Genomic DNA, 27,548 nt, shown 5'->3' with positions numbered 1-27,548 from the left:
CTCTCTGAACATACATATTTTATAAAGATTCATTATTTTGAAACATTATTTTAGTTTCCATAATATATATACACTACTAGCCATTAAAATTGCTACACCAAGAAGAAATGCATATGATAAACGGGTATTCATCGGACAAATATATTATACTAGCACTGACATGTGATAACATTTTCACGCAATTTGGGTGCATAGATCCTGAGAAATCAGTACCCAGAACAACGACCTCTGGCCGTAATAACGGCCTTGATACACCTGGGCATTGAGTCAAACAGAACTTGGATGGCGTATACAGGTAAAGCTGCCCATCGAGCTTCAACACGATACCACAGTTCATCAAGAGTAGTGACTGGCGTATTGTGACGAGCCAGTTGCTCGCCCACCATTGACCAGACGTTTTCCATTGGTGAGAGATCTGGAGAATGAGCTGGCCAGGGCAGCAGTCGAACATTTTCTATATCCAGGAAGGCCCGTACACGACCTTCAACATGCGGTCGTGCATTATCCTGCTGAAATGTAGGGTTTCGCAGGGATCGAATGAAGGGTAGAGCCACGGGTCGTAATGCATCTGAAATGTAACGTCCACTGTTCAAAGTGCCGTCAATGCGAACAAGAGGTGACCGAGACGTGTAACCAATGGCACCCTATACCATCACGCCGGGCGATACGCCAGTATGGCAAAGACGAGTACACGCTTCCAATGTGCGTTCACCGCGATGTCGCCAAACACGAGTGAGACCATCATGATGCTGTGAACAGAACCTGTATTCATCCGAAAAAAATTACGTTTTGCCATTCGTGCACCCAGGTTCGTCGTTGAGTACACCATCGCAGGCGCTTCTGTCTGTGATGCAGCGTCAAGGGTAACCGCAGCCATGGTCTCGAGCTCATAGTCCGTGCTGCTGCAAACGTCGTCGAACTGTTCGTGCAGATAGTTGTTGTATTGTAAACGTTCCCATCTGTTGACTCCGGGATCGAGACGTGGCTGCACGATCCGTTACAGTCATACGAATAAGATGCGATGCCTGTCATCTCGACTGCTAGTGATACGAGGCCATTGGGATCCAGCACGGCGTTCCGTATTACCCTCCCGAACCCACCGATGCTGCCAACAGTCATTGGATCTCTACCAACGCGAGCAGCAATGTCGCGATACGATAAACCGCAATCGCGATAGGCTACAATCCGACCTTTATCAAAGTCGGAAACGTGATGGTACTCATTTCTCCTCCTTACACGAGGTATCACAACAAAGTTTCACCAGGCAACGCCGGTCAACTGCTGTCTGTGTATGAGAAATCGGTTGGAAACGTTCCTCATGTCAGCACGTTGTAGGTGTCGCCACCGGCGCCAACCTTCTGTGAATGCTCTGAGAAGCTAATCATTTGCATATCACAGCATCTTCATCCTGTTGGTTAAATTTTGCATCTGTAGCACGTCGTCTTCGTGGTGTAGCAATTTTAATGGCCAGTAGTGTATTACAAACTTCCACTTTCTCTCTGACAATTCAGTGACTTTCATTAGTAAAGAACAACCACTTCATAGTTACATACACATAATTACACATTATAAATTACTTACAATCGATATTGGTGTTACAAGGTGGTAGCGCTTTGTAAATCACAAGTGATTCCTTCCGCTAAATTCATGCGATTTTTTTACAACTACCTTTCCCATACTGGAAAGTCCCTGTCCATCAGTAAATGGGATCCGTCTCGTCTTGCTTTAGCTACAGTGGTTTCTTCGCGTTTACTCTTCACAATATCATCACAGAGAGTCAACTTGGATAGCTTGAAAAGGGCTGAAATGTCCCTGATGGATTGGTTACTCAGGTGACATCCAGTAACTAGTCAAAGTTCGAAGTCGCTGAACTCTCTTGGTCGACCCATTTTGCTGTCACTGCCCATCTGCTGACAACACAATACTCCCCGCTTTTTTATAGTGGTAGTCCCAACTCTCGTGACATCATTTCCTGCTCGTTTGCGCGACGCCGTGGGGGAAGCCTTTAAACCTCAGCCTCGGCTCCACTGGTGAAGCAGGTGCTGTGCTCAACAATGGTTCGGCGGCGTTGGCAGGACTGTGGGAAAATTTGAACTTCTTACGGGACAGACAGCCTACATGCAAACAAGATTATAAGATTCAAGCGCACGCCACACTCTGGGTGAACTGTTTTGGCGATTTGAAGAAGGTACCCCTGAAGCCGACGAAAGTGGGTGTATGTACAGTTTTGATCAGATGGTATAACTTTTTATATACCCATGAAGAAGGTAAAATTTACGTCAAAAAGTCAGTATCTCTGTAATTTTAGATAAAACTCGTAAGAAACACAGAGATGAAGAAGAATTTTGATTGTCTGCTGCTGTAGGTAGCTCTGCAGTCGTATAATTCCGAATATATTACTCTGATTTGGTATTACCTACACACTATGCAGCCAAGAAAAGGTTATGGGAATCAGAGGAAAAATGCTCCCATCAGAGCACAAAAAAGGCGAATACATTCATTTTTTAGAAGACTCTGGCAGAAAAGTAGGGAACCAGCTGCCTCAAACCGCCTTCCTCGCCAGCAATTTTGGCATGCGGAAGTCGCCCTTTTCTAACACAGAACATTCTAAATCATTTTACCCAGTCCGTCTTTGTAGTGAAGCCTTCAGACTTAGCACCTCCCTGCCACTAGCATTGTCTATATATGTCTCTCTCGCACTGCCTTCTTTTTCTCCCATTTATTTACAGTATATCCCACTACCACTCTCTCCTCGCTCACTTAGAATGTCTCCTTTTGTCTTCCTTTCCATCTTGTACTGTCTTCACGTACCTCGGCAGCTCAAAACTTCTGAAGGGGTTCAACTTACGAGGGCTGTCCGGAAAGTAGTTTCCGATTGCTCGCGATGTGGAAACCACAGCGAAAATCAGAAATGTTTTATTTATAACAGTTAGCTACACCTTCCAGCTACTTCTCTACCTAGTCGCCGTTCCGACTTAGACATTTGCCTTAGCGTTGTACTAACCTTCCAATACCCTCATCATGGAAGACAGCCGCCAGTGCTTTCCGCCAATTCTCTACGCTGGCCTAGAAGCTCGTTGGCTGTGCAAAAATGGTGTCTTCATAGCCAGCGGTTCATGTGAACAGAGATGGAACTCAGAGGGAGACAGTTACGGGCTGTATTGTGGATAATCAAACATTTCCAACTGAAAACGATGCAGGAGCATCTTCATTGCCCCTGCAGAATGCGGCTGAGAATTGTCTTGTAGAAGAAACCGCACGGCAGCTATGTAATGTTAGCTGCATAGCTTCAGACGAAATTTCTCACCAGGCCCTCGTACTTGGCAGGAGACACTACTTCCTAGACATCTTCTACGCTCTCACTGTGAGCTCAGAAATGAGAAGAGCGACGTGATGCTATCTAGGGTCATACAAGAGACACTGCCCAACACATCTGTGCAAAGCTTTATCAGATTTTCATAGTCGTTTCCATTTCGCGATCCATCGGAACTTACCTTCTGGACACCCATCGTATTTTTCCCCCTGTACCCAAGCGTTTGAAGTTCCATTCCAAAATACAGCCTCCCCTGTGCCCAGCCGGCCGCGGTGGTCTAGCGGTTCAGGCGCTCAGTCCGGAACCACGCGACTACTACGGTCGCAGGTTCGAATCCTGCCACGGGCATGGATGTGTGTGATGTCCTTAGGTTAGTTAGGTTTAAGTAGTTCTAAGTTCTAGGGGACTGATGACCACAGATGTTAAGTCCCATAGTGCTCAGAGCCATTTGAACCATTTCACTGTCACTCTCCATCTTCTACTGTCTGTTAGCATAAAAAGACGCGAATATGTTCACGTTCCAAAATTTCTGGTGAGGAAGGCGAAATGAGGGTTGAGGCAACAGCTTCCCCGCTTTTCTGCCAGAGTCTTTTCAAGAAGAACATATTCGTCTATTTTGTGCTCCGATAGGAGCATTTTTCAGCTCCTTCCCTTCCGTCCGCTGCTACAGTAGGGTGGGAGAAGGGTCAGTAAAGCTTTGACGGTTTATTTATATACTTCACATCCAACGTAAATTCACTTTGCACTACTTTACATAAAAATTTTAAGCTGCACCTACATGGTACCAAAAAATGCATTTTTTAATTTGCAAGTACAGAGAACTTCACATGACAAAATAATTTTTTGTAAGGTGCCTACGGCGTCAGGTGGCACCATCCACTAATTTCCAGGGCCAGGTAGCCTGTACAGGCATGAAGTTCCATTACACAGAGACAGCGCGTCAGAAGCTTTTATTGGTGAAAAAATGAGAACTAAAAATTAGTTTGGTGACCTCAGAACCATTGCAATGACCCCAGACTCTTGTCACGAGTTCTCTATCAGTTAAAACTACGGTACATTTACGCCTTAGATCAGATATCACGTGCTTATTTTGCGTGCATAAGTACGAGGGGCGTTTGAAAAGTCCGTGCAAAGGCCGAGATATGGCACCGCCGGCGCGTATCGAGGTCATGTTTAGTTAGTAGCATCTTTGGAAAGAGCGCACACCAAGTTTCAGCCATATTGGTCTATTTATTTCTGTTTGGCATTCGTATTAACCAAGGAAGTCGAATGACTAAAAGAATTTCGTGTGATGATTAAACATTACTTTATGAAATGCAAAACGCCTCAGGAGACTAAAGAGATGCTCGATAAACATTACGGTGACTCTCCACCTTCGATTAGAACAGATTATAAGTGGTTTCAAAACTTTCGGAGTGGCCTTATGGGCACAAGTGATGCTGAACGTTCTGGACGCCCTGTGGAGGTTACGACTCCAGAAATCATTGATAACATCCATGATATGGTGATGGATGACAGAAGACTTCAGGTGCGTGAGATTCCTAGTGCTGTGGGCATCTCGAATGAACGGGTACATAATATTTTGCATAAACATTTGGACATGAGAAAGCTATCAGCAAGATGGGTTCCGCGATTGCTCACGCTTGACCAAAAACGGAATCGTGTGAAGTGTTGCAAGGATGGTTTGCAGCTGTTCAGGAAGAATCCGCAGGACTTTAAGCGTCGTTTCGTCACTGTGGATGAAACATGGATACGTTACTATACTCCTGAGACCAAACAAAAGTCTAAACAATGGGTTACCAAGGGAAAAACTCTACCAAAAAAGGCAAAGACCATTCCTTCGGCCGGAAAGGTTATGGCGACTGTCTTTTGGGATTCGCAAGGGATAATCTTCATCGGCTATATGGAAAAGGGTAAAACTATTACAGGTGCATATTACTCATCGTTATCGGACCGTTTAAAAACCGAGCTGCAAGAAAAACGCCGGCGATTGGACCGCAAAAATGTCTTTTTCCATCACGACAATACATCAACACAAACCTCAGCAGTTGTGGTTGTAAAATTAATGGAAATAGGATTCCAACTCGTTTCACATCCCCCCTATTCTCCAGACTTGGCTCCCTCGGACTACTATTTGTTCATCAATTTGAAGAAATGACTGGCGGAATAAAAGATGTTATTCAAACGAGGAGGTGATTGCAGCAACTAGTAGCTATTTTGCAGACTTGGACAATTCTTATTATTCGGAAGGGATCAACAAATTAGAACAGCGTTTGACGAAGTGTATGTCTAAAAGGAGACTATGTCGAAGAATAAAAAAGGTTTACCCCAAATACGTAAGTAGTTTTTTTTATTTTTTTATTTTATTTTATTTTTTATTTTTTTATTTATTTATTTTTTTTTTTTTGCGCGGACTTTTCAAAAGCCCCTCGTACAGTAACTTCGTACTTCTGGCTCTCGGTAATGAACAATGATCTCTAAAAAGTTTCAAGAACATATGGCAAGAATTTCGTCGATTTGCCATGGATAAACATTATAGAAATGACCATCCCCATAGTTTTCGTACTCAGAATTCATAGTTTTTGGGTTTTTCTCAGGAACCACCCACGAACAAACCGTGATTTTCTTATAAGCCTTATAAGACTCACCCTAGAGAACAGCTAATCCAAAAGAACCATCCGATTTCCTCAATTTGCCTGTTCTGGAGGAAGTGTGAAATGTTTAAATTTTAACTATGTGCTGTAGTACAGGTACAGTATGCTCGTTCTTCCGATAGATATAAGAATGATCGCTAGGCCAAGATCTATCCAAAACATTTGATCCCTTACCTCTGTGATTAATTGAACTCGATGTACGACACCTGAAAAATCGCGTTTCCGCGGAACTTATTGGAACATACTGGTACTGTGCACTGTCTTGCACTGACCGTAATGTCATTCATTAACTTCATGAAGGCCGCTGGACATCGTAAATACAAATTGTTCTTATCTATTGAGTCATATGTGCTTTTCTTGTTGCTCACGCGTTTGTATTGCTTTCCTTTGCAGATTGACCCACGAGAAGGAGATGATGCTACGAATTGAGCTGGAAGCCTTTGACGGCCGTACTGCATGGGCCGAGTACAACACATTCAGGTATTGATCACAGCTCCTCCTCTAAAATCCCACGACATGTACTGGATATAAATGACAAGGAAACTGATTTTCCGGCAGCGGTGGCCGAGCGGTTCTAGGCGCTCCAGTTCGGAACCGCACGACTGCTACAGTCGCAGGTTCAAATGCTGCCTCGGGCATGGATGTGTGTGATGTCCTTAGGTTAGTTAGGTTTAAGTAGTTCTAAGTTCTTGGGGACTGGTGACCTCAGATGCTAAGTCCCATAGTGCTCAGAGCCATTTGATTTGAAACCGGTTTTTAAAGATGCGGAGGGGGGGGGGGGGGGGCAGATTATGGAATCAGACTCTTACAGGAGTAACGTGTCTCTCGTAATCTACTGCTTTCTGATTACCGTTGCTGTAACTGTGAAACCAGTAACACTGTGCCTTACACACTCTAAGACAATAAAAAAAAAAGCGCACCACGAAGGAATTATCCAGATGGGACAGAAATCGGTGGATGCGGTGTACATATACAACAAATGATTACAATTTCAGAAACATTGAATGATTTATTCAAGAAAAAAACTTCACAAATTGAGAAGGACAGAAATGCGCTAGTCCACCTCTGGCCCTTATGCCAGCAGTTACTTGGCTTGGCGTTGATTGGTAGAGTTGTTGGATGCCCTCTTGATGGATATGGTGCCAAATTCTGTCCAATTGGCACGTTAGACTGTAAAAATTCTGAGCTGTTTGGTTGGCCCTGCCAGTAATACTACAAAGGACCTCAATTGCGAAGAAATCCGGCGACATTGCTGGCCAAGGTACGGTTTGGCTAGCACGAAGACAAGTGTTAGAAACTCTCGCCGCGTGCGGGCGGACATTATCTTGCAGAAATGTAAACCCAGGACGGCTTATCATGAAGGACAACAAACTGGGCACAGGATATTGTCGACGTATCGTCGTCGGGCCGCATGGTGGGTGACAGTCGGGTTAGTATCACACGGTTGTCCAGAGTGTCTCCAGACACTTCTCTGACCTGGACTCTCATTGGCTGGAGCATAATTGTCTTCAGTGATCAGTCTTCGATCTGAGTTTCATGACCATTGGGATACCAATGCGACTGCCGCTCGCCATACGGCCCGACAACCAAGAGTGATGGTCTGCTGTGCCACTTCATGTCATAACATGATTCATTTGATTATCATTTTCCGCCCCTTACAGCACAGTGGTATGTCGACGGTGTTCTGTACCCCATTTTGTTACCCTTCACGGCTTGCCATCCTGGGCTCACATTTCAGCAAGATAATGCCCGCCCGCATACGGTGAGGGTTTCTATCGCTTGTCTTCGTGCTTGCCAAAGTCTATGTTGACAAGCGAGGTCACTGGGTCTCTTGCCAGTTGAGAACGTTTGGTGCATTATGGGCAGGACCCTCCAATCCCCTCGTAATTTTGACGATCTAATGCACCTGTTGACAAAATTTGATACGATATCCCTCAGGAGGACGTCCAACAACTCCATCAATTAGTGCCAAGCTCAAAAATTGCTTGCACAAGGGCCAGAGGTGGATCAGCACGTTACTGACTTGCTCAATTTGTGAAATTTTATTTTAATCATTTGTTGGTATGTACATATACATTAGACCTACTGATTTCGGTCCCATTCAGATAATTCCTTCATGTTGTATCTCTTTTTTGTCATTTTTTTTTCCTTCTGAGAGTGTACTGGGTGACACATGGGAGACACACGGTCTTTAATGAAATAATACTCAGCCAACTTTAAAATTAATGCATATTTATTTACACAAAATCAAAGCTCATTATTTGCCATTTTAGTTAACAAAGCTATTTGTGAAAAATAATGTCGCCAAGGTGATGTCCATCATTTCGAATGCAGGACTCAAGTCTCTTCTCGAAATCCTCCATCACACGGATTAAAATCTCTGCAGGGATGGCAGCAATTTCTTGAATGATTGCATTCTTCAACTCGTCCAAATTTCGTGCTTTGTGGTTATAGACACAGTTCTTAAGGTACCCCCACAGAAAAAAGTGACATACTGACAAGTCGGGAGACCTGGGAGGCCAAGGAATATTGCCAAAACGTGAGTTAATCCAAAACATGCGTCTAAGAACTGTCATTGAAGTGTTTGCAGTGTGCGATGTTGCCCCATCCTGCTGGAACCAAACGCCTTTTAAAGGGATTCATCGTCTTCCTAGTTCTGGTTTCAAGAATGTTTCAAGCATACGAATGTAACGAACCGAATTAACAGTAACTGTGGCCCCGTTCTCTTAAAAAAAAAAAAAAAAAAAAAAAAAAGTCCAATAATGCCAACGGAGCCAAGAGCACACCAGACTTGCTTTTTCTGAGTGTAGAGGACGCTGGTGGATAAGGTGTGGATGCTCTGGAGCCCAGTAACGCCAGCAACGTAGGTTTTGGTTATTCACGGTCCCGTTTAAATGAAAATGAGCTTCATGGCTCATCAATAAAATTTCATTTTCATTCGATCCCAAAATCACTTGCATTCTGTAAGCAAAGTCTTCCCGTACAGCAAAATTAGTTTCCTTAAGTTGTTGGACAATGAGCATTTTGTAGAGATGGAATTTTAATTCTTTATGCAAAATTCATCTAACCAATTCACGATTGATTCATAACTCACTAGCATGACGTTTAGCTGACCGTCCTGGGCTTCTGACTGCTGCTTGCCTTACCCTTTCAACACTTTCTCGTGTCGTTACTCTGCGTCTCGGGCCAGGATGCTTCTTATCCAGTATGTTTCCAGTTGATCTGAAGTTTTCCATCCATCTGAGGAATGTGTTACGGCTCGGGACTGCTCCATGTCGACCGACATTAAACCGCGCACGAAACAATCGCTATGTAGCAATAATAGACTCAGCACTTCTCACGAAACTGTCATAGACAAACACTCGACGTTGCAAGTCCCACTGCTCCATAGTGACTGAGTAAATGAAATGGCGTCTTGTGTGGATCAGAACTATCCCCACCACGACCAGCTCCCACCACCTCCCACCACCGCGCCCTCAGTACTACGCAGTTCAAAACCGTCCGTCTCCCGTGTGTCACACTGTACTTGAGGATGATTCCGAGGTGACCATTATTCTCAGCCAGGCTTGCAAATCATAATATTTTTCATAATCCTAATCCTGAAAGTGATAGTGGAATTTGTCGAGTCAAAGTGCGTCATGGCCCGTTTTTTAATCGCGGGACAATTTGGTAAAACATGGAGCATGTGTTAGCACATTTTACGACGACCAGCTCTATGGTACTAGGCAGTTTGCATTCTGTGATACATTGCAGGAGCAACTCCGTTATGGACAGTGTCATAGGTACAGTCTTCTGTACAGAAATCAAGTGGACAGACAGATAACGAGAGAAACGCTCCCCATTTTTTCGTGAAAAAGATTCACTCACGGCATCCTCTTCTTCTAGGAAACGAGTTAGCATCATTTCCTTTTGTGCCTGATGAGAAACGGATTGCGACGGGTCAGGCAGCTTGCGGTAAGAAAGCCAGAGTGCCGTGGCACCTACAGAATTTTAAAAGGAAGAAACTGCAGCTGCCGTAACAGGAAACTTTTTCTCCTCTTGCCGCAAGCGAGCTACACACCGTATAACAAACAGGTGACAAATAGTAATCCATTGTGTTCAAAGAAAGTAATGAATGGCTAACCCTGCAACGAATGTACTTCTTAATTAGAACTGTTACGTCGTGGTACCAGATATCACGGGACGGCAGCGCTGCTGAAGTCGTGATTATGCATATTTTCCTGCCCCTGTTAATAGATATCCATTTAACGAATATCGCACAAGACGATTTTCTGTCCGCTCTATGGAATAGGCACATAAAATTCCACTTTAAAAATTATTTTGTTTGTAACGGGAAACAAATCGACACTTTCCGTTGACCCTGGACGTTGCATGGAACCTCTGATGATCATTGTTTGTTTGGGCAGGCTATAGCTACACATTACAGAAACGAAACTACAAATATCTGCTGAAACACCAGATAAAAGGCGCCTTACGAATCTTAGCTGAGACAGACAGTAAGTGGGAATAGACGTAAACGTATCAAAAATGGTTCAAATGGCTCTGAGCACTATGGGACTTAACATGTGAGGTCATCAGTCCCCTACAACTTAGAACTACTTAAGCCTAACTAACCTAAGGACAACACACACATCCTTGCCCGAGGCAGGATTCAAACCTGCGAGCCGGCCGGCGTGGCCGAGCAGTTCTAGGCGCTACAGTCTGGAACCGTGCGACCGCTACGGTCGCAGGTTCGAATCCTGCCTCGGGCATGGATGTGTGTGATGTCCTTAGATTAGTTAGGTTTAGGTAGTTCTAAATTCTAGGGGACTGATGACCTCAGAAGTTAAGTCCCATAGTGCTCAGAGCCATATGAACCTTTTTTTTTTTTTGTTTTCGAACCTGTGACCGTAGCGGTCGCGCGGTTCCAGACTGAAGCGCCTAGAATCGCTCGGCCACAACGGCCGGCATACGTGTTTCAGTCAGTAATAGTTGAGCATGAGCATTACCACATACTTGTATAAAGAATTCTACCTACATCTACATGCATACTCTGCAAATCACATTTAAGTGCCTGGCAGAGGGTTTATCGAACCACCTTCACAATTCTCTAATATTCCAATCTCGTATAGCACGCGGAAAGAACCAACACCTGTTTCTTTCCGTACGAGCTCTGATTTCCCTTATTTTATCTTGGTGATCGTTACTCCCCGTGTAGGTCGGTGTCAACAAAATATTTTCGCATTCGGAGGAGAAAGTTGGTGATAGGAATTTCTTGAGAAGATTCCGTCGCAACGAAAAACGCCTTTCTTTTAATGATGTCCAGCCCAAATCCTAAATTATTTCTGTGACACTCTCTCCCTTATATCGACATTATACAAAACGTGCTGCCTTTCTTTGAACTTTTTCGATGTACTCCGTTAGTACACACCACGCACCAGCATTCTAAAAGATGTCGGACAAGCGTAGTGTAGGGAGTCTCCTTCGTACATCTGCCAATAAACGCAGTCTTTGGTTAGCCTTCCCCACAACATTTTCTATGTGTTCCTTCCAATTTAAGTTCTTCGTTATTGTAATACCTAGGTATTTAGTTGAATTTACGGCTTTTAGATTAGACTGATTTATCGTGTAACCGGAGTTTAGCGAATTCCTTTTAGCACTCACGTGGATGACCTCACACTTTTCGTTATTTAGGGTCAACTGCCACTTTTCGCACCATTCAGATGTCTTTTCTAGATCGTTTTGCAGTTTGTTTTGGTCTTCTGATGACTTTATCAGTCGATAAACGACAGCGTCATCTGCAAACAGCCGAAGACGGCTGCTCAGATTGTCTCCAAAATCGTTTACATAGATAAGGAACAGCAAAGGGCCTATAACACTACCTTGTGGTACGCCATAAATCACTTCTGTTTTACTCGATGACTGTCCGTCAGTTACTACGAACTGTGACCTCTCTGATAGGAAATCACAACTCCAGTCACATAACTGAGACGATATTCCATAAGCACGCAATTTCACTTCTAGCCGCTTGTGTGGTACAGTGTCAAAAGCCTTCCGGAAATCCACGAATACGGAATCGATCTTAAATCCCTTGTCAATAGCACTCAGCACTTCATGTGAATAATGAGCTAGTTGTGTTTCACAGAAACGATGTTTTATAAACCCATATTGACTGGGTGTCAATAGACCGTTTCCTTTTAGGTAATTCGTAATGTCGGAACACAATATATGTTCTAAAATCCTGCTGATTATCGACGTTAACGATATGGGCCTGTAATTTGGTGGATTACTCCTACTACCTTTCTTGAATATTGGTGTGACCTGTGCAACTTTCCAGGCTTTGGGTACGGATCTTTCGTCGAGCGAACGGTTGTATATGATTGTTAAGTATGGATCTAATGCATCAGCATACTCCGAAAGGAGAAAATAAAAATACATGACAGACGCATCTGGTTCAACTAAAGGTGACACGTTATTTGTCCTCCCACATGGCGTTCCTCTGTTACCAACATGGAACGTTTACTGCTGTTAACTGCGGTTTACTGTACACATGTCAGTGTGCTATACTCTCGCATTTCACGTCGTGGTACAAACCTTTCTAATTGGGTCCAGTTTGGGAGATTGCCTATGAGGTGTCTTAAATACCTTCAGCAGTATCCCGTGTCCTCACTCCATTAGACGTCGCGAGGAGGTTTAGAATTTAAAGCAGGACACTGATGCTAAGTTTGCCGACTAGGCGTTTTGCACCGTAACCTCTCTTTGCCGTACCGGACATGAACAAGGCCACCACCACCCACTGGTTAGTTCCGACTCGATCGTCACTGTATAAGCGTGTATTCTCGGCGTCTGTTGCGGAAGCAGATTGCGAGGGAGGTCTAGGTTCGCCTGTCAGTGAGACACAAGGATGATGTCACTTACAGATGCAACAGTTTCTGACCAAACACGCTGTTTTATTCGATCATAGACATTTTCGGCATCACTGATTGCAGTTCGGTTTTCAAGAGCGCCTAACTTTTACTTTCCTTCACTGCACCACCTCAGCTTTTCCCTTTTCCCTAAATCACACAGATCCGAGCCGTTGGACTTTTAGAATTACTCACTGTATGATAGGTTGCCGGCTGTAGCTACGACACGCTCCTGCTGCGTATGCATTCCTTATACAGGCTCAAGACGGCTTTAAGTGGCTTATGAGAACAGTCAACTTTCCTTGAACAGATGTTTTACATTCACTGGCGTAGCTCTCTTGTGAGGCTACAAATGGACTGACCTCGCATGCTGCTGCCGGCCTGAAAATACTCAAACTTGTGTACTTGGCGCGGCTGGAGCTGCTGTGAGCAAACCCCAGACACTTGCCGCTGCCGATAAATCCCGCGCCAACCGCCTGTAGCCCCGGCAGGGCTTTTGAAATACACCGCACAGCTGATCCGTGCGATTGCGGGCGCTCCAAATGCGCGAGAACATGTGGAAAGACCGTCATGTGTGGCGTAGGACGCAGCTGCGGTTCATTCCTGGTGCTAAACAGGCAAGTTTCGTCACCCCTAGCGACTCTGTACGACTGGACACTACTTCCAGTAACGTCCAGTCTTGCGGTATTTTTGTACTATACAGTGGTCTGTTGACGATAGTTTTGATGACCACGACATATTAATAAAGGTAATAAATCCCCTGAATGAGTCTATGATCGTTATGAATTTTTACGAACAATTTCATTAGATCGCTTTATGCACTTTCATTTATTACAACATTTTTCCAACTGTCATCATCAGATCGAAACTTAAAATGTCCAGTGTCAGTTGCAATAAATTGCATGCCTCGATTACGCCTAAGTTTTAATGGACATCACAAGTTTTGATATGGTGATGACACGAAATTTAAAATTTTCCCGGCTAACTAAGTATTCAAAAAGATTTCGGGCTTGCAGCCGGTCGTCGTTAGCTTCCATCCACGATATTTGATGGCAACATTTCCTTCAAAATTGTAAGAATCCTCCACGGTTTCGAAGTGAAACTAATTTTCCGTCCACCATCGAAGATTTCCGACCTGCTGGGATCAGTGAAAGACGATCTGGAATTGCGGAATGCGGGAATTTTTAATTCCTTGTCAGTGTGGCATGTCATATGTAGGACAAACATTGCGAACAGTAGAAGAACGTTGCACTGAACATTAACGCTGTACTCGCCTTTTGCAACCTAGCAAGTCTGCAATTGCTGAGCATTGCATTTCCACTGGACACTCAATGGAGTACGACAAGACAACAATTTTGGCCATAGCAACATCCTTTTGGGACTCCGTCATAAAAGAATCAGCGGAAATTCGCATGACAGACAATCTTATCAACCGTGACAATGGCTACCAGCTAGATAATGCGTGGAACCCCGTCATCTCTAAGATCTGCTCCAGACGAAGACGTCAGAGTACTCCGATGGCCGCGGCAATTGACAACGCCGAAGACAGCTGAGTTCTGCAGTTCCACCACCGAGGGTGCTGCTGGCGGGCGGTGTTGTTCGTCTGTTAATATGATTTTGACGCATGCGCGGAATACTCGCTGCACGCTATATATTGCGGCACGGAGGGCGTATTCGTCCCCTCCCTCCCCCCTGCCCCCCCATCTGCCTTTGGCTCGGGAGTGTCATCTTTGTGCTTCCATTTTCGTGTAGTGTTTTACAGTGAGTGTTTTTACAGTGAGTGTTCCGTGTTGTGTCTTTTGCGAAGTGTTGCGAACGACCATCATACTGTCGCTGGGTGTGGTTTTTTTATCTCTTGCGAACAGAAACCAGACTGTCGCCATGTTTTTTAATTGTGTGTCTACTATGTTACTTGTCTGATTCTTGTGTATTTTATTAACATTGCCAACCCCTTTTGCTTTCTGTTTGGACTTTCCGCATTTTTCCGCCATTTTACACTTTAAGTCACCGTTTTTTCACCTGTTTTTCTTGTTTCTTTCTTCTTCCGTTTTTAAAAAAGTCTGTAGGCTGTAGAGCAGCGTACTAAGCTGCTGCCAGCCCGCCCTCTTCGGGGGGAATTGAAAATCAATAAAGAAAAAAAAAGCGTATTCGTCAGTCTTCGATGGCTCACATGAGGATGGCTGGCAGGTGTCCAGTCGAAATATCGTGGATGGAAGCTAATGACGACCGGTTGCAAGCCCGAAATCTTTTTGAATGAATACTGATGACAGTTAGCAAAAAGTAATAAATGAATACATCTAAAGTTATCTAATAGCATTATTGGTAAAAAGAAAGGTAACACAAAGATGTCAGCCGGCCGAAGTGGCCGTGCGGTTATAGGCGCTGCTGTCTGGAACCGCGAGACCGCTACGGTCGCAGGTTCGAATCCTGCCTCGGGCATGGATGTGTATGATGTCCTTAGGTTAGTTAGGTTTAACTAGTTCTAAGTTCTAGGGGACTAATGACCTAAGAAGTTTAGTCCCATAGTGCTCAGAGCCATTTGAACCACAAAGATGTCATCAGTCCAAAAGTTGGTTTGAAGACCTCTGAGCTATACTAGACATGATCCCATTATATACGGGTCGAACGAAAGACTTCCGCTTGCGGCTTTGCAGTAACGTATATGCAACGTAACGTGACTGTGATGCGGGTATATAAGCACCGGCATGTAGGCAACGGACTAGTCCAGCACTCATGTCCCTCCGACATGCGTCCGGTAAATGCGGAAACGTGAACTATGACGACGTCTGTCAATTTATTGTTTATTTTTGTAAGGGTTTCATATTTCGTTTTTTATCTTGATTGCATGTGTGTTTTTTATTCCTTGTTTTATTATGTTGGCGATGTTAACTTTGAGTTCATTTTGGTTTTTCGTTCATAACTTGGCCATGTTTATAGATAGTTTTTTACGATTGCTCTAAAGTCCTTTTTTTTTAATAGTAGATTTTCCTCATCTTTTGTAAAGGGTACATTTATAAAATTTTTAATGCTTGGGTAGAACTTGAATGGTGATGTTAGATCTTGTGTAGGATTTAGTGATTGGTGTTGTGCAAATTTTAGGTTATTAATTTTCTTACTGTGCAACCTTTGTATCTGTGTGCTAACGTGAGAAACATAGTTACCTATAAAATTAAATATAACGTCAACTGTTAGAGGCGTAACACTGTTGTTCATATGCAGATGCGCCAGATATACTTCTTAGTTCAAATCTTCTTCTTGTCGTAGTTTAACCTTGATGTCTTGTTGCAGCTGAAATCGTGATCCACATTCTTGTACTTGTTTTCCTTAGCTAGATTTTGTTGTTACCTTAATATTTAATTTTATTGAAAACTATGTCTCTCATATTAGCAGACAGATGCAAGAATTGCATAATAAGAAAACCAATAACCTAAAATTTGCACAGCATCAGTCACTACAACCCACACAAGTATTTACATCGCCATTCCAGTGCTATCAGCGCATTAAAAATCGTACAAATATATCTTATACAAAAGATGAAGAAAACCTATTAAACAAAGAACTTACGTACCATCTTACCCCCGAAAATACACAAGTCGATGAAACACCTCACTGCCACACATAGACAACAAAATTATGAACTTAACAACAAAATAAACTCACAGTTAATATCGCCAACGCCATAGAACAAGAAATAAAAAAACACACACACACATACGACCAACATTAAAAAAATGGTACATAAAACTTTCACAAAAATAAACAAAAAACTAATAGACAACAACTCCAAAGCAGTAAAATCGATAAGGGCAAGAGTAAAATTATGGCAACGTTATTATCAAATGCGTCCAAACAGAACCAACGTGGTTACATTCTAGTCTCGGCTGCCGGACGAAAAAGTACCGGCAGATGTCCACCGGAGAATGAAGAATGAGTATGAGGAGCTTGTCTGTCGAAAACCACAATTGTGGAATGGTGTACCAAGTCCCGTGCTGACCTGAATTCGACAAAAGGCACAACACGTTCCATGAGCGCATTGTTGCAAACGACGAAAGCTGCAGCGAGACATTCGAGTACTCACCCTATAGTCCTCATCTCTTCCTACGCGATTATTACGCCTTCGTTCCCTCAGAAAAGGCCTTGAAGGGTCGGCGATACCCGTGGGACGAGGACGTACAGTAGGCAGATACGGACTTCTTTAAGCAGCAGTACATGGTACTTTACAAAACAGGTATCTTCAACCTAGTGCGTCGGCAAAATGATTGCTCAGTGCTCACGGCGAATTTGCCCGATTGGCTTACAAATTCTGGACTGCACGACCTTCGAACGTAAACTTTCTGATCGTTGCCATTGCCCTTCTCCGACCACTGAAGTGACTCACCCAGCCAGAGGTAGAGGAGCCTCCAGTTCAACGTGGGTTCTGAACCACTGTGCAACTCTGATTTTTCATGTAACAAAACTTTGCGAGAGGGAAAAGAAGAAAAAAAGTGACGCATAAAAATCAGACGACTGGGTATCGAACCCAAGATCTTTGTATATTTTTTTTTAATTTTTAAAACTAAACCACATGCTTAAAACGGAAAAAAGAAGCCCCTTCTTCAGATTTATGATATCACAGGCCAACAACGGAAAACCTTTTTTGCTGAAAATACCTTATTATTATGTTTTTAGCGTGGGAAATCCAAATACGATACTTAAAAAATTGTATCACCCACCATTTCTTCACGTTTTACTGTTAAATATACTAAATTAAGCGATATTTAAAGAATGTAACAGCTTTTATATAGTTAAAATAAATTAAAGAGGAGGTGTAATGAATTTAGATGACGTTGGTAGCACTGCTGAAAAACATTTGCTGGCAAAAAAAGGTCTATTCTGATTTTGTGTTAACAGATGGTGTTTTGTTTACTGTCAACCTAACCTCACTTTCCCGTTGCCTGTACATGCGCGGGGTACAATGTCTAATCGTAGTTATAAAAACTCTGCTGACAGTTTTTGTTATATTTGTGGTGAATCTGTGATTAAAAAACACCAAAGACACATTACAGACTTTGTGAAGGTTTATCTATCAAACTTTGGATCTAAACTTTGTGATCAAGATAAATGACCTTAAATGAGAAAGAAGCATGGGTATCGTTCAAGCAAGTCGTTAAAAAGTTCTTAGGACATGAAAAAGACCCAGGGTATGTTTATATTATAGCTACAATGTTAAAGAAGTTTAAAACTTTAGGATGTTTAATGAACCTGAAAGTTCACTTTTTGGACAGTCACCTTGATTACTTCCCGGACAATATAGGAGATGTTAGTGAGAAGCAAGGAGAGCGTTTTCACCAGGACATTAAAGTGCTGGAAAAACGCTACCAAGGCAGTTGGAACACCAACATGGTGGGGGACTACTGTTGGTCACTTCACCGAGTAGTTCAGCAAGTTACTCATCGTAGGAAAAGTTACACAAGAAGCTTTAAAGAAAAAAGAGAAAGAAAATACAAACCAATTCCAGCTGACAAGTGAAACCTCTATTAACACATATCATTGTTTTAAGTAGCTTACTGTAAATACAAACCATGCTTATGTTGTAACAAAGCGTTTCATTAATTTCCCCGTTTACCGTATAGCATAGGATTTTTATACTGTATAATAAAAAGCATATTGCTCGAAAACTATGGGTGATACAAAAAACTAAGGCTAGATTTGGATTCAGCTCATAAAAATCTAGAAAGATCAGCTATCAACGTAAAAAAAGTTTTTCAAACAAAATTTTTCGTTGGCCTTTGTATTCTTTCTGGTCCAGTGAAGACAATAAACACTCAAAGAACTGATTTCGTCGTCAGTACAAACCAACAATGGGAATCAAACACTTTTGAAACTGCAGTATCTTTGTCCCATGATCCAGTGTTGCTCTTGCAGATAATACTGAACGCCCACTGTGTCCGAAGTGCCTGTGGTTATCGAGTAGTGAATGAAATGAGCCACATACCATGTATGCGACCGATGTTTGGTTCCTGGGTACATGTACGAGTCCAGTTGGGCCATGAAAATTCAAGTTTGTGGTGGTAAGGTTGGTTCTGGTAATTAAAGCTACTTTCTCCATCGTCCACGACCAAATTGCATTTTGGTCACAACAAATGAATCTGTGTGTGAGGGTATCCTGTAACTGACGGTTTCAGCAGAGAAAATCTTCTATTTTTTATGAAAATTCCGCGAAACCCTACTCCAGTTTGTCGAAGAGAAACTCCTGTAAGGTGAGTCTTTCGATGAGTCCTGAAATGTTCGTTGTTGTAAAAAGGTGTGGAACGGTGGATGGTTCCTCCCCCATGTAACTTGCCATAAAAAAATACGAATGCACATAACGCGGCGGGGGTTCTGTTTCAAGCATGAATACTGCCAGAAATATGATTTTAGTTACAGAATTTCTGTTAGCTGATAAGAAACTGAGAATGGTACTGGCGTAAAAAATGTTGAAAAGGGTTATGCAAATCTAAATCTGCTTCAGAAATGGGTGCGGCTATCGTTACAAAACGAAACTTGAAGATCTTAGGCAGTCAGATTGCCCAAGCAACGACTGACAAAATTTGTGTCGCTGTGTTAGCCAGAATGATCCCCCTCCGTAGCTGACTCGTCATCATAGGTACTGCATGTGGAGGACGTGGTTTCGATTCCCGTTTCTGCCAAGGATTTTTCCTTGGTAGGTGCACTGGTATGGGGTGCACCCAGCCTCGTAATACCAATTGAGGAGCTCCTTGAATGAGACGTACTGACCCTACGATCTGAAAAGTCTGCAAAACGGCCGAGAGAGCTCATCCTCCTAACGACGCAGGACAGAGGATGGCACGGAGGCCGGTAGGCATTTGTAGGGCTTTCGGGGCCTGGAGAGGAGATCATCGTTATGTTAACCAAGATGGGGTAAACCGATCTGACGCAGTGGGGCTTGAATAGAGCATAGATGTTAATGAAATGAGTCATTTGCAATCTGTCGAATGCCATAGTCTGTGATCTCGTACAGACGTCAAAAAAAAAAAAAAAAACAGAATTTTGCCTATTGAGGATGTCGCCTCTACCTTTATCATATGCCGGTGTGAGTGTCCGCGTGTTTAGCTGAGCTTGTCTCCCAAGCAGCGGCCCCGGGTTCGATTCCCGGGCGGGTCGGAGATTTTATCCACTCGGGGACTGGCTGTTGTGCTCCCCTCAGCATCATGCGTGAGACAAATATCTGCCTCGCCAGCAAGGATGATGTTCATGTCATCTGCAAGTGTCTGCACTCCACATTTATGTCTGCCTGCGTAATGTGAAGCACAGAGTTGACACAGAACTGGTTCAACGGTTGGCGCATATAGCGCCTCAAATTGTGGCCATTCCTGTATCAGACCTCGATGAAAGGTATCGAGAGATATGTGGGACTGGTTGACCCTAATTCTGGTTTTGTTGTGCAAGATGCGTCCCATTACAGCCTGCAAGAAATGGGGCTCGAAGCCGTAAACCGTAGGCATTGTCTTGGGTAGGAACACTCGATGTGATCATAAGCATTTTTAAAATTCTAAAAATGCGAAGCACTTGATACTATTTATGAGAGGACACAGACAATCATCGTCTCCAAACTGTTCCTCACCTCATTTAGCGTTTTCTTAAGACTAATAAGAGGATCACTACCTAACCAAAAACACCCCCGTATCGTACCATCAGCACCTTCGTACTTCACTGGTGGCATTACATTATGCTAGCTAACGTTCTCTAGGCATTGTCAAAATACAAACAAATCCTTCCAGCGGATTTCCATATGGTATAGCGTGATCTGTCTCTCCAAATCACACGTTTCCAGTCGTCTGTTGGCCTATGGCTTCCCATTTTACACCACCTCAAACGTCGTGTAGCACTGACTACAGTATGGAGACTAGAAATCTACTCTGTAGGAATCAGCATGGGTTTCGAAAAAGACGATCGTGTGAAACCCAGCACGCGCTATTCGTCCACGAGACTCAGAGGGCCATAGACACGGGTTCCCAGGTAGATGTCGTGTTTCTTGACTTCCGTAAGGCGTTCGATACAGTTCCCCACAGTCGTTTAATGATCAAAGTAAGAGCATATGGACTGTCAGACCAATTGTGTGATTGGATTGAAGATTTCCTAGATAACAGAACGCAGCATGTCCTTCTCAATGGAGAGAAGTGTTCCGAAGTAAGAGTGATTTCAGGTGTGCCGCAGGGGAGTGTCGTAGGACCGTTGCTATTCACAATATATATAAATGACCTGGTGGATAGCATCGGAAGTTCTCTGAGGCTTTTTGTGGATGATGCTGTAGTATATCGAGAGGTTGTAACTATGGAAAACTGTACTGAAATGCAGGAGGATCTGCAACGAATTGACGCATGCTGCAGGGGATGGCAACTGAATCTCAATGTAGACAAGTGTAATGTGCTGTGAATACATAGAAAGAAAGAAAGAAAGAAAGATCCTTTATCATTCAGCTACAATATAGCAGGTCAGCAACTGGAAGCAGTTAATTCCATAAATTATCTGGGATTAGGCACTGAGAGTGGTTTAAAATGGAATGACCAAATAAAATTAGTCGTCGATAAAGCAGGTGCCAGACTGAGATTCATTGGACGAATCCTAAGGAAATGCAGTCCGAAAACAAAGGAAGTAGGTTACATTACACTTGTTCGCCCACTGCTTGAATACTACTCACCGGTGTGGGATCTGTACCAGATAGGGTAGATAGAAGAGATAGAGAAGATCCAACGGAGAGCAGCGCGCTTCGTTACAGGATCATTTAGTAATCGCGAAAGCGTTACGGAGATGATAGATGAACTCCAGTGGAAGACTCTGCAAGAGCGACGCTCAGTAGCTCGGTACGGGCTTTTGGTGAAGTTTCCAGAACATACCTTCGCCGAGGAGTCAAGCATTTTATTGCTCCCTCCTACGTATGTCTCGCGAAGAGACCATGAGGATAAAATCAGAGAGACTGGAGCCCACACAGAGGCATACCGACAATCTTTCTTTCCGCGAGCAATACGAGACTGGAAGAGAAGGGAGAACCGATAGAGGTACCCAGGGTACCCTCCGCCACACACCGTCAGGTGGCTTGCAGAGTATGGATGAAGATGTAGATGTGTGCCTTATGAGGAGAAACTCGACCATTGTACTGCTTCTTTTTTTTTACTGCCTACGGAAAGGTGGAAGGGGTATATAGAGGGTCTATACAAGGGCGATGTACTTGAGGACAATACTATGGAAATGCAAGAGGATGTAGATGAAGATGAAATGGGAGATACGATACTGCGTGAAGAGTTTGACAGAGCACTGAAAGACCTGAGTCGAAACAAGGCCCCGGGAGTAGACGACATTCCATTAGAACTACTGACGGTCTTGGAAGAGCCAGTCCTGACAAAACTCTACCATCTGGTGAGCAAGATGTATGAGACAGGCGAAATACCCTCAGACTTCAAGAAGAATATAATAATTCCAATCCCAAAGAAAGCAGGTGTTGACAGATGTGAAAATTACCGAACTATCAGTTTAATAAGTCACGGCTGCAAAATACTAACACGAATTCTTTACAGACGAATGGAAAAACTGGTAGAATCCGACCTCGGAGAAGATCAGTTCGGATTCCGTAGAAATATTGGACTCTACGACTTATTTTAGAAGAAAGATTAAGGAAAGGCAAACCTATATTTCTAGCATTTGTAGTCTTAGAGAAAGCTTTTGACAATGTTGACTGGAATACTCTCTTTCAAATTCTAAAGGTGGCAGGGGTAAAATACAGGGAGCGAAAGGCTATTTACAATTTGTACAGAAACCAGATGCCAGTTATAAGAGTCGAGGGGCACGAAAGGGAAGCAGTGGTTGGGAAGGGAGTGAGACAGGGTTGTAGCCTGCCCCGATGTTATTCAATCTGTATATTGAGCAAGCAGTAAAGGAAAGAAAAATTCGGAGTAGGTATTAAAATCCATGGAGAAGAAGTAAAAACTTTGAGGTTCGCCGATGATATTGTAATTCTGTCAGAGACAGCAAAGGACTTGGAACAGCAGTTGAACGGAATGGACAGTGTCTTGAAAGGAGTATATAAGACGAACATCAACAGAAGCAAAACGAGGATAATGGAATGTAGTGTAATTAAGTCGGGTCGTGCTGAGGGAATTAGATTAGGAAATGAGACACTTTAAGTAGTAAAGGAGTTTTTCTATTTGGGGAGCAAAATAACCGATGATGGTCGAAGTAGAGAGGATATAAAATGTAGACTGGCAATGGCAAGGAAAGCGTTTATGAAGAAGAGAAATTTGTTCACATCGAGTATACATTTAAGTGTCAGGAAGTCGTTTCTGAAAGTATTTGTATGGAGTGTAGCCATGTATGGAAGTGAAACATGGATGATAAATAGTTTGGACAAGAAGAGAATAGAAGCTTTCGAAATGTGGTGGTACAGAAGAATGCTGAAGATTAGATGGGTAGATCACATAACCAATGAGGAGGTATTGAATAGGACTGGGGAGAAGAGGAGTTTGTGGCACAACTTGACAAGAAGAAGGGACCAGTTGGTAGGACATGTTCTGAGGCATCAAGGGATCACAAATTTAGCATTTGAGGGCAGCGTGGAGGGTAAAAATCGTAGAGGGAGACCAAGAGATGAATACACTAAGCAGATTCAGAAGGATGTAGGTTGCAGTAGGTACTGGAAGATGAAGAAGCTTGCACAGGATAGAGTAGCATGGGGAGCTGCATCAAAGCAGTCTCAGGACTGAAGACAACAGCAACTGAGAAAGTCTGAGCAGAGGACACAATTAAAAAGTCTGTGTCGCCGTAGGTACTCCGTGGCCTGATACAGGGCGAAGAGTTCGGCTCTAAATACTGGGCAGTGTGCTGGAAGTCGATATCGAAAGACGTGGGCGCCAATGACGGAGGCACACCCGACGCCACGGGAAGTCCGAGAGCCATCAGTGTACACAAAAATTCTATCGCGAAGTTCCATGCGAAGGTCGTGATTAAAACTGTGTGCCCGACCGAGTCTCGAACTCGTGACCTTTACCTTTCGCGGGCAAGTACTCTACCGACTGAGCTACCCAAGCATTACTCCCGACCCATCCCCACAGCTTCAATTTCTACCAGTACCTCGTCTTCTACCTTCCAAACTTCACATAAGCTCTTTTGCGAGGTCGAGTCTAGGTCTTGCACTTAGTTTTAATTTGCCACGAAGTTTCATAGCAAACAGCTTGTTACTGTAACCTCATGGACCACCGTTTTGAGATAAAACTAGGCTGTCTTTCGGTTACAGGATATTAGTTCTACAAGAGTTCTATTGCTCTTTATGAATTCTCCATAATTCTTCATTACTAAATATCATTCTAAACCTAAACAACATCTACAGATTAATAACGCCGCGACGCTAAATATTTTACCTGCAGCAAAAATGAAATAAAGATTGTCATATGTCCCAATCAGCATGATCTTCACAGACTTTTATTCCCTATACTGCATTCAAATCTTCAGATTGGTGGCATACAATTAATCGAGTCTCTCTCTCTTACCTTAACGAAGCACTTTCTTGTTGAAAGAAGCTTAAAATTTCGGATGGTGTGCATTCAACCCACAATAAGAAAACCTAATTTCAAATACATTTTTCTGCATATTTTGTTCACAGGCCGACAAAATGGTTAAATTTCCCTCTCTCTCTCTCTCTCTCTCTCTCTCTCTCTCTCTCTCTCTCTTCCTCCCTTCCCCTCTCTCCTCAGAATTACAGAATTGTCGCACCCGCGCACACACGCACGCACACACACACACACACACACACACACACACACACACACACACACACACACAATCTGATATAAGCCCTGTGTTCCTGTCAGAAGTTTTCGATATATTTGCACACAATTATTTTCACGATTTTTCATGTACATGCTTTCCTTTCCAAAATTGAACACTTCTTTATTTTTTTGGACCCTCGTGGTAATAATCTTTGTGGAATTGTTTCAAATGATTATAGTAATTAGACTTTCCTCTATCTATTTCATACAACAGCCCACACGAGCTAACTACATCTTACAGTTCAGTCCTCCGCTCTTCCAAAAACTGCGACACATCGGGTCTCCCTTTTGTCACGTACAGTTTAGGTAGCAAAAATACTAATTTCCCACTTACAAATGTAATGATATTCTGAGACAAAGCAAGAAGAAATCACATATCTGTATAAACTTCAACTTACTTGCTTCTTTGTACTACACGTGAAGTGTATTAGAACACACAGGATCTTCATGTACATGATCAATCTGAATTTCACACTTAAGTGCTTCGCAGTGGTTTCATAGAACCACTTTCAGAACATTCTCCACCGTTACACTCTCAAATAACAGCGGGAAAAATGAACTCACAACTTTATCCGTGCGAACTCAGCTTTTACTTATTATGTTATGTCATTTCTCCCCATACAGGTGGGAGTCAAGTAAATATTTTCGCCTTTGGAGAAGAAATTTGGTGACTGAAATTTCGTTAATGACCTAGCCGCAGCGAAAAACGCCTCTAATGATTGTCACCCCAAATCGTGCATCACATGCGTGACACTCTCTGCATAACTGGCGCTAACAGAACGTGCTTCCCCTATTTGAACTTTTCTGATGTCCTCTGCCAATATTATCTGGAGAGGATCCTAGCAGGACTCTAGAGGAGCAGTAATACTCCACAAGGGAACGGACAAGTTAGTGTAAGCCGTCTCTTTAGTAGATTTGTTGCTTTTTCTGTGTGTTGTGCCAATAAAATGAAGTCTTTGGTTCGCTTTCGCCACAACATTTCCTTTGTGAAGGTTCCATCATGAGTTATTCATAATTGTAATCCCTAGGTGTTTAGCTCAATCGACAACCTTTAAATTAATGTGATTTGTCATGTAAACGAAATTTGACGTGTTCTTTTTAGTGCTGATGTGAAGAACTTTCACACTTTTTATTGTTTAGAGTCAACTGCCACTTTTCGCGCCATACACACATTTTATCTAGCTCCTCATGTTACCTCCTAAATAGTTTGTGCACGGTCCGGTCACATTAACGTGACCACTGTCTGTGTTATATGTCAACGTGCAGCAACCTCTCACAGACAGCAGGTAACAGCACTAAGAATCGTGGGTACATTAATCATGTTGCAATGTTTGGGGGGGGAGGGGGGAGGGGGGAGGGACAAATCGAAAATACTGCAGTCGTTGTAATGCGGAAATGGAGTGATTTAACCTGGCGTCCAAAAGGGCATGAGTGTTGGTTTTCGGGCCAAGGGTTGAAGCATACGAGATACGACAATAAAGTAACGTGACGGATGTGAAAAAAAAAGTTGCTTACCGTTTTAGTCAAGTTTAGTGTTGTCTCCTTGAAATTAGTTCCCTTCTGATTGCACACACTTTTTCCAGCGTTTCTCCCATTGATGGTAACATTTCTGGAACTCATCTTCTGTAATATCCTCCAAGACTCTCGTCACAGCTTTTTGGACATCTTGTGTCGTTTGAAAATGGTGCCCTTCACCGCCGTTTTGACTCTTCGAAATAGAAAGAAGTCGCACGGAGCGATATCTGGTGATTAAGGTGGCTGTGGTAGTATTGAAATTTGTTTTGAGGTTAAGAATTGCTGCACTGACAGAGCAGTATGGGATGGCGCATTATCGTGATGCAGAATCCAGTTATCAGCAATGTTGGCACGGACACGAAGAACTCTTTTACGAAGTCTTTCTAAAATTTCTTTGTTGTAATATTGGTTAAATGTTTGTCCAGGAGGCACCCACTCTTAATGAACAATTCCCTTGGAATCAAAGAAGCACACAAACATGCATTTCACTTTTGACATGTGAGCTTTTTTTGGTCTGGGTGATCCCTTTGAGCACCATTGCGAACTTCGGCGTTTTGTCTCTGGATCGTACTGAAAAAACCAACTTTCATCACCAGTGATAACACGGCTCAACAATTCTGGATTGATTTCCGTTTGCTCTAACAGATCGGCTGCCACATTTTTCCGTGTTTCTCGCTGTTGTGGTATGAGATTTATGGGGACTATTTTTGCACAAATCTTTGTCATACCAAGATCTTCAGTTTATTATTAGACGAACGGTTTCTCGATTGAAGTTCAGTTCTTCAGCAATTATTTTCATGGATGATCTTTGATCAGATTGTACGAATTCACGCACCCTGGTCAAGTTGACATCCAGCCGTGAGGTTCATGGTCGTCCACTGCAGTCTTCATTTTCAACATTCGTTCTGCCTTCACTAAACATTTTATACCTACGAAAAACTTGAACTCTTGACATAACCTTCTCCTCAAAAGCCGTCTGAAGCTTACCGTAAGTTGTCATCGCGTTTTCACCCAATTTAACGCAAAAAGAAATGGCATACCGTTGCGCAATATTATGTGGTTCCACTTCCGTGACGAGAGACAAAAACACGTGTTAACTTATTACAGCACAACTCACGACTGAGCAGTTGCATCAATGTGCCGCTTGGGCTAGAAGCAGCTTTTAGACTAAGGTCAAAGGTATTATGTCTACGCAAGCCTGCTGGGTTGACATATCCTGCAAAGAAAATCAGTCTCATTGTTTTATTGCCGCACGTCGTAGATTAGAAACAGCAGAGGGCTTATAACGTCTGGTTGGGGAACACCAGATATCATTCATTCGATGACCTTCTGTCTATTATTGCGAACGGTGTGATAGGAAGTCACGATCCAGTCGTACGACTCC

General features: G+C 43.1%; 1 protein-coding gene across 1 annotated transcript in view; it reads left to right on the top strand.

Moving 5' to 3' along the window:
• Window positions 1-27,548, top strand: part of LOC126233427 (uncharacterized) — a 511,079-nt gene that overhangs the window by 443,540 nt on the left and 39,991 nt on the right. The window contains exon 11 of the mRNA XM_049942864.1: window positions 6,361-6,447. Within this exon, the coding sequence (XP_049798821.1) occupies window positions 6,361-6,447 (87 nt within the window). The remainder of the gene's footprint in view (window positions 1-6,360; window positions 6,448-27,548) is intronic.

The sequence above is a fragment of the Schistocerca nitens genome, chromosome 1, assembly GCF_023898315.1.
Source record: "Schistocerca nitens isolate TAMUIC-IGC-003100 chromosome 1, iqSchNite1.1, whole genome shotgun sequence".
NCBI lineage: Eukaryota > Metazoa > Arthropoda > Insecta > Orthoptera > Acrididae > Schistocerca > Schistocerca nitens.
Note: the sequence above shows the minus strand (reverse complement) of the source record. Positions and strands in the feature narration are given on the sequence as shown.